General features: G+C 34.9%; 3 protein-coding genes across 3 annotated transcripts; 2 read left to right on the top strand and 1 right to left on the bottom strand.

The window, feature by feature from the left end:
* The first annotated feature begins 445 nt into the window (after positions 1–445).
* On the top strand, positions 446–1,021 carry LOC116122584 (lipid transfer-like protein VAS). The gene has a single exon (XM_031408415.1). The coding sequence runs from the start codon at positions 487–489 to the stop codon at positions 952–954; it is 468 nt and encodes a 155-aa protein (XP_031264275.1). The 5' UTR covers positions 446–486; the 3' UTR covers positions 955–1,021.
* A 3,122-nt stretch (positions 1,022–4,143) lies between these two features.
* Positions 4,144–6,862, bottom strand: LOC116122640 (probable FBD-associated F-box protein At1g32375). Its single transcript, XM_031408464.1, is given in 7 exon segments — positions 4,144–4,332; positions 4,383–4,465; positions 4,468–4,600; positions 4,948–5,148; positions 5,648–6,064; positions 6,066–6,161; positions 6,857–6,862. Coding segments are annotated over 7 exon segments (960 nt in total). The 3' UTR covers positions 4,144–4,308.
* Positions 6,863–7,169: 307 nt separating this feature from the next.
* LOC116122639 (transcription factor Pur-alpha 1-like) lies at positions 7,170–7,913 on the top strand. The gene is made up of 3 exons (XM_031408463.1): positions 7,170–7,211; positions 7,264–7,404; positions 7,511–7,913. The coding sequence occupies exons 1-3, from the start codon at positions 7,170–7,172 to the stop codon at positions 7,787–7,789; spliced, it is 462 nt and encodes a 153-aa protein (XP_031264323.1). The 3' UTR covers positions 7,790–7,913.
* The last annotated feature ends 4,261 nt before the right edge of the window (positions 7,914–12,174 follow it).

Below are 12,174 nucleotides of genomic sequence, written 5' to 3'. Positions count from 1 at the left end.
TTAATTGACATTTATATGTTTTGACTAGGGATTTGGATCGAGATTTCTTAGATTAATTGATCAAGTCCATCAGATTAATTAATTAATTATGTTATAATTAGTAATAATATATGTCACACTTGCATGTAATTAAGATGCTGTATAAGACTTCAATGGAGTTGGGTCGCAGTCTATTACACATTTTTTAATTAGATATATCCACAGAGTAGCTTCACCTGTGCAACGGCCATTACCGTCTCTCCCAACTGTCACCACCTTCATCTCTGAAAAACTAATCTTTATTATCTAAGTCAACCGTGGAGCCACTTGTTGTCTCACCAACTCATTTCCCTTTTTTCTGATTCTTCCTCACTCTCTCCTTCTCTCTATATATGTCTCTACAGAGATACATATATATATATATATATATATATATATATATATATGCATGCAAGTACTCCCGTGAGACAACAAATTAAACGGAAGTAAAAAGACATATTAAGAAAGATGATGAAGTTGTGGAGGAGCAGTGGAGTTGCAGTGGTGGTGGTAGTGGTGGTGTTGGCCATGTTGGAGGTGAAGGGATCGTGGGCTCAGGACGCGGCATGCCTGAATCAGCTCGTGGCTTGTATGCCGTATCTTGACGGACGGAACGACGTGCCGGATAGTTGCTGTGATCCTCTGAAATCGGTGATAAAGTCGAAACCGCAATGCTTGTGTGCATTGATAAGCAACGAAGGGAGTACTCAAGCTGAGCAGGCGGGGATCAATGTCACTGAAGCTCAGCAATTGCCTGGAAAATGTGGGCAACATGTCAACCCACTCACCTGCCTCAAAGGTTCTTCTTCTTCAGGTTCCAAAAGTTCAATGCAGGATTCTTCTGCCAGTGTATTGTTGATGCAGTCGAAGAGTTTGATGGTGGCCATGGTTTTAGCTGTGACTCTTCAGATATTGTGGGTTTCAATCACTGTATAATCTGTATGAGCTTCAACTTTGTATAAAACATGGCAATTACATTTTGGGGATTTTTGTTATGTTTTTTTTTTTTTTTGAGGAACTCTTTATTTTTATAAGAGAGTTTCAAATGTAATTGCTTGATTTATCTTTTTCAGCTAAATTAATAATTAAAATCTTCAGGTAAGGAACATTATGTCCAAGTTCCCATCTCAATTGATATGTAGAATTGCTTGGTATAAGCTGACAGAACTACTAGCTTCATATTTGCTGCTGCTGCTTGAAGAAACAAGTTTTAAAAATATGGTCTTACTTTCTGTTTATATCACAATACAGCCTGTTGCAATAGCAAAAGTCACTACTAAATGTCACATGCATAGTTTAAGTTCTGAGAGCATCCACTTTACACAAAAATGCTGAAAAGGACCGTCTACTAATTTGGCCCTCCCAGGATATGAATTCATTCGTATCATACCAAAATAATGATATTTGATACAAGCATTATTAGCATCTGGGAATCGCACATTAGAGGTTTTATTCATTTATTTGAATAAGAACATTCAGGAATATTTCAAATATTATCCTCTCTCGTTCATTCTTCTTTGCTTACATCAATTTATTCAAATTGGTTTCTTGGTGTTTATTTACAGTTTGCTGCTTAGCTTGTTAGTTGTCTTGGTAATGTTACTATTATTGAAACCTAAGTCAAATAAACACAATAAAAGAGAACAGAAAAATAAATAGGACACTTGATTTACCTTGGTTTGTTCTGATTAAGGAATTATGTCCAGCATTCAAATAGAGAACTTTGATTAAATTTCATAACTCAACAACAATTACAATGAATAACGTCGGTAGCTCACTTTTTTTTTTTTTTTTTTTTTTAATTACATCAGGTTTCTCGCTAATACATAATATATATAGAATAGAAAACTATGTTTGACTGAAACTTATGGGTGGTTTGGTTGTTTTCTCAAGGCTCCACTTACACTTATCACCACCAGTAGTTAACCTAACCATTGCCGTTGAAAAGACTCAACCTACCCACCTCTCCCAAAACCATATATACTTCACCTTATTCTTCCTCTCACCCCCACACATATTTTACATTTTAACAATTTAATAAGAAACTTCAGTAAGATATTTTCTGAAATTAATTCAATATGACTACATGTCATAATCATAAATTTTGAAACATTTCAATATAATTGTTTTCCCTCAAAATCGCCCTACCTGCAGCTGCTCAGGTGTGCCACCACCCTTTTGCTTCCGCCTCTGCATCAAGTTCAAGAAAAATAGAGATTCAGTTCATTCTCCACGTGATGCTTTGATAGCTGTTCTAATGGTTATACCCTCCTGGCGGTGTGTGTCAAGACTTGGAATTCTCATAGCTGTAGTTTTCCACACTTTGCCAATGGCATTGATCAGAGCATGTCAGGAACAGACGAGCAGATGCAATTGAAGACATGTGAAATTTCTTATACTAGAATTAGAATCTGTCTCTGTGTATTCTTCTGCTTAATTTCCCTTTCAATTTGTCATTAATAAAAAGCTTGTACAATCTTTCTCCATGCCTAATTAATTAGACTGAATAACTGGTTATTGGCTTTTTTCTTTCACCAAAGTTCTAGTGCCTCCATTGCTTTTTCCCGGTGATCTCCTCAATTATTTAGATTATACAATGTATTAATCGTTGGAAACTTGACATGTCGCCTATATTGTAGCAGCCTTGACATGACATATATTGGAGGCTTCTATTGAATATTTTGATTGATAATAATGGTCTACGTCATCTCAGAACAACTATTTATCAAAGACTTGGATGTTTTCTGAAACACAGCAGCAAAGATATATACTTATCCTGTGTCGACTTCCTTTTAATTTGTTCTTCCTATTCGTTTTTCAGTAATATATAAAATCGAGGCTGGCCAATCCATATGATGTAATCTCTGTCTCCCTAGTGACTATTTGATTTATATAACAAGAAAAACCATATATCTAAAATTGACTCGTCATTCCCCATTTGAGTTTCCATATAAACATCCTCAAAAGGCAAGTTTTTTGCATCATTTTCTATATTGCGGATCAACAAAATGCCTAAAAGGCCCTACTTTAAGCAGTGAGAAAAGCTGGTTCCAGTATGAAGAAGGCAGGGACTCGCCGAGCGATGCCCGAAATGTGATCCTGGTGGTGGTTACTCTCATTGCAACAGTAACTTTTCAAGCTGGAGTGAATCCTTCTGGTGGTGTTTGGCAAGATGATGATGGTGGAGGTGTTCCAAGCAGGGCAATTTTTGCATCTCAAATATCCAACTCCCTGGCTCTTTCTAGATCCATACTTTAGATAGTATCACTCACCTATAGGTTTCCTTTCCATTTCGAGATATGTGTTGCTACTGCTGCAATGTTGGTAACTTATGCTTCCACTCTTTATGCTGTTACGCTTGATGATTATGTGAATCTTATATATGTCTTGATTGCTGTTGATCTGCCTTCTGTGATTCGTTGTTTAATCCACTGGTTCAATGAGTGTTGTATGTCCAAGAGTAATAATATTCAACCTGATGACCTTCCTTCTTCTTAACCAGTTTGCTATATATATATGATCATTACAACTAGCTCTTCATGTTGATTATGTACTGATTGAAGGTTCTAATGAATCTCACTTTTCCTATTGTTAACTAAATCGTCTGGAATGAAAATCCGTTGGTACTCTTCAATCAACTCACACTAATAATCATCATTCTTAAAATAAACAAGTTGTAGAGGAACAATTTCTGTTCAGAGATTTGAAGGTAAAATAGATATAGAAAAGAAATATAAGAGTAAAGGGATATAAAAATATTTAAGGATGGGTAGCGACATCAAATGCTCTTGTCGGTGTTAGATGTTTTGAATTTTATAATAACAACGATGTGTGTAGCCTCAGCTGTGATCTCAGAAATAAATATGAGCATGTGAAGCCTATATATAAAATGGGCTGTGTTCATCATAAGACACAAAACCAATTGTATTTATGGGTGGATTAGTTGTTTTCTCACCAATAACCCTGAGTATTGTTGTGTCAAATCTTGAAGTTCATATGTAAACCGTCCCTGGAAACGTTTGGAGATTCTTCAACTAAAATATTGATGCATCACAACCGAAGCAAACAAATAAGACAAAACCATGGCTACAACATAAAATACAAACAAATGAAATAACTCTAGGATTTCTAAAAATTAAAAAACAAACTTAGGCAGCCGCCGTTACTGCTACTATTCCCATATTATATTATAAAATTTATGGAACAACTCAAAAATATATTTCATGTTTTTAATCAACTGCATATTACTCATATGCCACATAAAATTCATCTACTGAATCTTCTGTTGACTTAGACTTGAAGAATATCAAAGCAACAATTGAAGATGATCTTGGCAGTTTCTTTATCTCTCGCACAATCATCCTGCAATTCTTAATGTCTTCCTCTTCCATCGAGGTAATAAGCATCTTTTGCAATTCATGTCCATTCTTCAGCAAAAATCTCACCATTCAACTTCATTTTCATTACCTTCAAACTCACCTAGCTCAACCACCTTGAGATGACATGTCAAGCATGAAATTGCTTTATTCGGTATATGAAAACATTTGCTTGGTTCACACTGTATCTCAAGGCAAAATAAAAACTAAGCATTTAAATCAATAGGAAAACAAATTTTAGAAACAATTAGTAAGAAGGACATCCATAATCCTTTCAACCAGATAATCAAACATTATGCAATGGTGCTCCAATTATGGAACGAACCAAAAGCATGCTTTTGATTTCCTAAAAATCACTATGTAAATACGATAAAAAAAAAAAAAAAAATATCATCTTTTGAACACAAGAAGAAATGAATTGGCTATTAATACTCGACAATCTTACCTTTGGAGAACTAAGTAAATCAGGTTGTATACAACACCCGGGTTGACTATATTGTACTAAATCAAATGAAACACAAATGATCATACACCAGATTGAATTCTACCACACTGAGCAAAAAGAAATTAGTATAACAGTAGAAAAGATTTTACGAGTTGAAATTACCCATTCAGAAAATATTTTAAGAGCTTCAAGATTTGGAGAGAAATTCAGCAAGTTGATTATTGATTGCACGTTCCAGCAAACCGTGAAGACAGACAGATTTAAAGACTTCAAATGATGGAATGGCACAGCAAGCACAAAGAAAAGTAACTAGAGGCACAAGAAGAAAACAATCGTAATGCAAGGAAAGCAAGATAATTACGAACAAAATACTATTAGTAATTACATCAAATAATGCCCTTGGTATTTCAAGCATATAAATCTTCAATTAAACCAAGGGATATAAATACTACCAAGCCTCAAGATTAGCAAAATAAACTAGAATATCTTTACAATAGTTAAATTGTTTATATATAAGAGGTAACAAAATGATCAGACAATGCACTTAAATTTCTGTATGTACTTAAATGAGAAAACAAAAAGCAAGTACCCAAGTTCTGCTGTTGATCAATTCAAAGAATAGAAGTAACAGGGAAATTAAAGCTAAACAAAGTACATATCCAATATCCCCCATCTTGATCTCACCAATTTTGAAAGCCTAGCTATTGCAATATAACCAATATGCCTTCAAATCCATTTGATGTCAAACAAAGTGGTATGCAACTATTTACTCCCTTCATGACTTAAAAACACAATGAGAAATATGAACACATGCCTCCAGAAACTCCCCTGCTAGTTTCAAAACTTTGATGTTGTGAAGTCCTTCGAGGATTTTATGTGTAACATGTTGACATTGTAATACCGGTGTCTTCTGAGGCATAGTTTCTAAGTAAATGAACACATTCTGTAAAGAGTTTAGTTCCTGAAAGGAGAAGTCCCATGCAAAAGGACCAATGAAATCCAAGGACACAAGACTTGGACAAGCAACCTTAATTTCACATTTTTTTAAACCAATGCCACCAACCATGATCGGAAAAACTATCGTATTTATGCTTAGAAGCTTCAAACTTGTACCAGACATATCAAGGATCTTAAAGTCACAGAAAATGCATCCTTCCATTTCCAAATTCTCAAGAAAGGAAAAACTGGATACAAAGTTTTGAAACAATTTATAACTCAGTAACTCAAACCCTAAATAAAGCAAAAGACTTGAGCCTCCTAAAACCAGAAATATTCAGCAGATGTAAAACGTGATGGAGCTCTACTTGCAACTTTAGTTTCACCTAGGGCTGGTTAACGAACCGAGCCGCTCGCAAGCCGGCTTGGCTTGACTCGAGTCCGGCTCGTTAACGGCTCGGTTCGTCAGATAACGAGCCGGCTCGACTCGGCTCGTGAGATAAAACGAGCCGAGTTCGAGCCATAGAAGGCTCGGCTCGTCAGGCTCACGAGCCGCGCCTGCCTCGAAAAAGTGGGGTGTTTTTTGAGAATTTCTGAACTATTGAGATTTAATTGAAAATAATGCAAACAAGTTTTAAAAAATAACAAAATGGCCCCTGTTATTAAAATCCCCAAATCGCAAAAAATCGGTCACAGTGGAACCCTTGCCGTAAAATTTGAATCAAACTCCTCCCAAAGTAACGATTTTCGGCCAGATCTTGTTCATCTTCGTCAGCTTCGCGGGATCTTCGTGGGATATTGTTCATCGTCGTCGGACCTTCGGCAGCCGTTGGATCTTCATCAGAACTTCGTCTTCTTCCTACGAGCTTCATCAGATCTGAATGTTCTTCGTCAGATCTGAATCGTCTTCGTCAGATCTGAAGTTTCTTCGTCGGTTTATCATCATCTTCGTCGGATTTTCGTCAGACTTTAATCGGTGAGTAAGGGGTTTCTTTGTCGGATCTTGTGCTCCTTGTTTTGGGATTATTCCTGTACCAATGGGATGATAATATCTCTGGAATATTTGCGTAGTTCAACTAACCTCCATTGATATTTTTGTGAAAGATCCCTGTGTCATGTTCCTTTCTAAGCCATTAAGCACAATATTTTATCTGTTATATATTTTTCTATATTAATTGTTTTTCTTGTTGGATTTTGAATCATTTTTAGTTGCCTATTGGAAGTCTTATGCAAAATTTGGAGATTTCCAATTCTTTTCTTCGAGATCAATCTTTGGTGTACAAATGTGCCTGAAATTTAGTTTGAAAAATTGAAGGAATGGGAACAGATTTTCACCTTCACACACTGTAGATGATAAGGCTTTTAGTACTTCGGTATTCCAGTTTTGTCTTCTTATGCGTCTTTATAAGTGTGAAGATGATAAGGCTAATCTAATGGTTAGTATTGTTATTCCTAAAACTTATTGCCTTATTAAATTTATTTCTGCAGGTATCGGAAGCATCTGTTAGTAGAAATCGCAGTACTATTATTGTTCCTGCTGGAAGTTCTCGGGACGAAGGGTGGACAGCATTCAGAAACATTCTGGCAGAAATTAATGAAGCATCGCGGCTTTTCATATTGCCCAATCAGGCGTACTTGCAGAGCATGCATAAACCCCTTTTCTGTTTTTACACATACAATTGTTGCATTTATCAGATGTCTTTTTTGGTTCTATTGTATGTGTGTGTGAAAATAGCAAAGTTCTGAACCTTCAGAGCGTCTTGTTGGGCTTTCAGATGATGTTGGGGCTGGCTTCATTTCTGGCCATAGTAGCCAACCTGCCTCTGCTTCTGAACTGAATGTTGACAGGTCGGTTGACTTGCCGGCACAAGATGAAATAGGTAACATGGGGGTTTCAAAAGTAATCAGAGCCGATCAGAAGAGATTCTTCTTTGATTTAGGGAGCAACAACAGGGGTCACTTCCTGAGGATATCTGAGGTGAAAAACGGAGGATATATATATTTATTTATCTAAATTGGCGAGTTAAAATAAACTGTTAATGTTGTTTGCAAATATTAATCAAATTTATTTGAATTGGACTGGGGTCAAACTTGCTCTGCCCAGCAAATTAATGAAAAGTTAAATTATGATATTTCAATTTTAAGCCCTTCTGAATTCGTCGGCCATATTTAAATATTTTAAACTAATTTTCTCATTTTCAATATTGAACATGATTCAGCTTCAAAATTATTTGGAGGTGGGCTGCTGCCCAGCGAATTTTTGTAGTAAAAAAAAGAAAAAAACAGAGTTATTTGGAGATGGCTCGCGAGCCGACTCGAACTCGGCTCGATAAGCTGGCTTGCGCGCTAGCTCGAAATATACCAAATTTATTGTCGAGCCGAGCCGAGTCATATAATTTCTGGCTTGGCTCGACTCGGGCTCAGCTCATTTATTATTCCTCTCTCATGAGCCGAGCTCGTTAAGCCGAAAACTCGGCTCGGCTCGGCTCGATAACACCCCTAGTTTCACCACTATAAGAAAACTGGCATTCTGCGTCTAGTAAAATTAGACGTAAAATATCACATTTAGATGCTAAGCCATTTTCGCGTCTAAATTTGGTAGTCGTCCCTTAGTTGCAGTATCGCTGTCGCAGATTCATTGCGCGTCTAAATTTTTGTTTAGACGCGGAAAGTTTTTTTTTGCAACTAGCAAAATAGTCGCTAAATTCTGGTCAAAATAGTTCCCCAACTTAGACGCTAAAAGTTCAAGGATAATTTGGTAAAATTGTATAGCGATTAATCAATTAGTTGCAAAATGTACGTTTTAGTGTCTAATAATTTGTCGCTAATCCCACAAAAATTAGACGCCAAAGGTGTAAGGGTAATTTCGTAAAAAATTTTCGCAACTATTTTATTAGTTGACGAATGTATCTTTTGGTGACCAAAATTTAGTGGTTAATTGTAATACTTTTAGACGCTGAATGTAGAATCCAAACGGTTTTTGCGACTATTTTATTAGTGGCCGAATGTATCTTTTGGTGACCAAAATTTAGTAGTTAATTATAGTTATTTTAGATGCTGAATGTGGAATCCAATAGGTTTTCGCGACCATTTTATTAGTAGTCAAATGTATCTTTTGGTGACCAAAATTTAGTAGTTAATTATAGTTATTTTAGACGCTGAATGTGAAATCCAATAGGTTTTCGCGACTATTTTATTAGTGGCCGAATGTATCTTTTGGTAACCAAAATTTAGTAGTTAATTATAGTCATTTTAAACACTGAATGTGAAATCCAATAGGTTTTCGTGACTATTTTATTAATGGCCGAATGTATCTTTTGGTGATCAAAATTTAATGGTTAATTATAGTTATTTTAGACGCTGAATGTAGAATCCAATAAGTTTTCGCGACTATTTTATTAGTGAACGAGTGTATCGTTTGGTAACTAAAATTTAGTGGTTAATTGTAATCATTTTAGACGCTGAATGTGAAATCCAAAAGGTTTTCGCGACTATTTTTTAGACGCTGAATATGAAAGCAGTTATACTAAATTACTTTTTGCTGCTAAAACATTAGTTGCGGAATGTGTTTTTTTAGAGCATTTCATATTGACCTTCAGCGGAATGCAATTATGCTAAATGACTTTTTGCTACTAAAAAATTAGTTGCAGAATGTGTTTTTTTTAGAGCATTTCGTATTGACCTACATTATAGATTCAACATCAACAAAATAATGGACACAATATAAAAATTTGATCACTAAATCAATTATCATATATATATATATATATATGGATTTTTATGCATGATGTGCATAAAAATCCAAAATGCACTATCACATGTGGATAACCCTAAAGAACAGCATACACCCACATTTTCCCCACTACCTATCTATCTGTGCATAACTAACAAAAAAATGCCCACCCCATGTACATCATCTAACACATATATGCAAACAATCCTAAAAAGATGGTTATACCCCCATGTCAAAATATCTACTGCCCATACAACAAAAAAATAACCATCAATACTGTTAGCATGTCAAGTGTCACCAGTTGCGGTATTTGAAATAGCTGTAGCTGATGAGGACGAGTCTTCATCCGTTGGNAATATTGAAAGTTTAGCTAACGTTTTAAGTCCAAGTGGGTGGGTGATACAGATGTTGTCAACAATGAAAGATATCCAAATAAGAGTAAAGAAAGGATTAAAAGATTTAAACTTACAACAACTTGAAAAATCAAATTTACCAAACACATTCCAAATTATTTTTAAAGTTGACTAGTTGAATCAAAAGTGATTAAGGACAACACCCTTAATTTAATTTTTTTCGAGTTAATGATCAATTGGATAAAATTAAGGTTGGATGCTTGGAGGTTTTTCAGTAGGGCTGATACGTTCATGTATTTCATAACCATTAGATGTAGAATCTAACATTGTTTAAATAAGGAGAAAAACTTATATGAGACAGGTTGAGTGAATTGAGCTTGACCCCACGGACGTTTATATATAAGATTATACAAATTATCCATAGATCTTTCATCTTCAACACCTGTGTATTGTACCTTTACTATATCATTTGGAAAAATAGAAAAACTCTTTGGAAGTTTATGGAAATTAAAGATAGAAAATCTTTCATTTTCATTTACATTACTAAAATCTTATGAGATTCAATCATTCAAATATATACATAGCAGGAGCAATAACTCACACGGTTTTTATTAATAAGTGAAAGTTGTAATTAATGCGGACCAATATTAATTATTGAATAAATCCATAAATATTCCATGCCATAAGTCTGAGTATTAATCAAAACTAAAGTTAAAAATGAATGGAAATGATAGTGAAGTTGACACATAATTTCTCTTTCTATTAATTATATAAATATGGGAGAAATATTTTATCCACCCTAAGGGCTTGGTCTTGCATCCTTTGAATATAACATCACGTTTACATAATCAGCTAGTTTAAGAAGTTAAATTAAAACATATTTGTCATAATCAGATTAATGGACCTGAAACCTAGGGGTAAATGTATATGCATACACAAGTGCAGAATAGCTTTTAGTATTTTCCATCAGCATGTTGAAAACAAAAAGCTTGACTATTTGGGGGACCGCAGGCTTGTGAGTTAGATTTATGAAACCATAGAACAAAGAATAATAAGGTGGGGGTAGGTTCCAGATGGGTCACAGCAATGATGATAGTAACCACTCAGACAACTTGTCTCTCACTGACACATCTCAGTTGAATGATAGAGATATATTCATATTCATATATAAATGATGAAATAAAACTAAAGTAATATATGATTTTTTTCTTCTGATTTGAGGTGGGGATGTTCTCTGCTTTGGTAGGTATATCGTTTGGAAAAACACTATGTTTACTCACCACTTGTGCTAACTGCCATACAACCTTTGTTAAAATTTTACATGGTACTTGTACTATGCGTATAGTATCAGTACTATGCGTTATATTTACAAAGGATAGTAAGATGGTTAGTAAGATGATGAGTAAGTATAATATGGTTCTATGGTTTGTGTCTGACTGACAGTTACTACATATCCATGATCAAAATGTCATGAGTCCAATCAATGCAAAAAAAAAAAAAAAAAAAAAAACTGGAAAAAGCTCCCTTTCCCTACTTTTATAATTCTGAAACATATTGGTAGGGGCCGGCCTCTTATTCTTTCTTTTCTCTAAGCTAAGTTAAATGAATTAAATCCCACACTCACTTTATGAAATCATTCATACAAAACTGACATGTACATGACACCTCTTATATATATATATATATATCTCAAATCCATGCCCTAGTAAACTAGGCCTCTCTCTTCTTCTCCTTTCGTTGTAGGTCCTTCTGTTATCAGTGAAAGATAATATAAGATTTATTGCCTTCTTTATGCAATAATGCAGATGAAAAGGATGAATGATATTAACTCCAAGTTGTAGCCTGCGCGGTCCAGAAGGTTTGTTTCTTTCCTCGAGTTTTTTAGTTTAAATTTTGGGATTACTTATCATAATAATATTGTGGTTTATCTAGTTTTTTAAGTCTATAAGATGTTCAATGGATCTCAAATATTAGTTGAGGGAGGTACATGTAAACTGATCTAAACACCCTAAACATGAAAAAAAAAAAAAAAAATAAAAAGGATTCATATGTTGGTTTTTACCATCTTCTTATCTTTGTAACATGTTTAAATTTGCTTTAATCTCTTTGGGTGCGTTTGGTTTAGTATTTTGGATAGGATTTTAGGGATAGTATTGGGTTATTGGATATGGGAGTATTACGAGGTAAATTTTAAAAATTTGTAAAAAAGCCCTTAGGTTTACTAATTTAACTAAAGACCCTAACATATAAAATGACAAAAACACCCCCACCACCTGCAGTGTCAGATTCCGGCCACCACCGCCGGAATCTGGC

The sequence above is a fragment of the Pistacia vera genome, unplaced genomic scaffold, assembly GCF_008641045.1.
Source record: "Pistacia vera cultivar Batoury unplaced genomic scaffold, PisVer_v2 Contig136, whole genome shotgun sequence".
Classification (NCBI taxonomy): Eukaryota; Viridiplantae; Streptophyta; class Magnoliopsida; order Sapindales; family Anacardiaceae; genus Pistacia; species Pistacia vera.
This window is presented reverse-complemented; position numbering and strand designations above follow the sequence as displayed.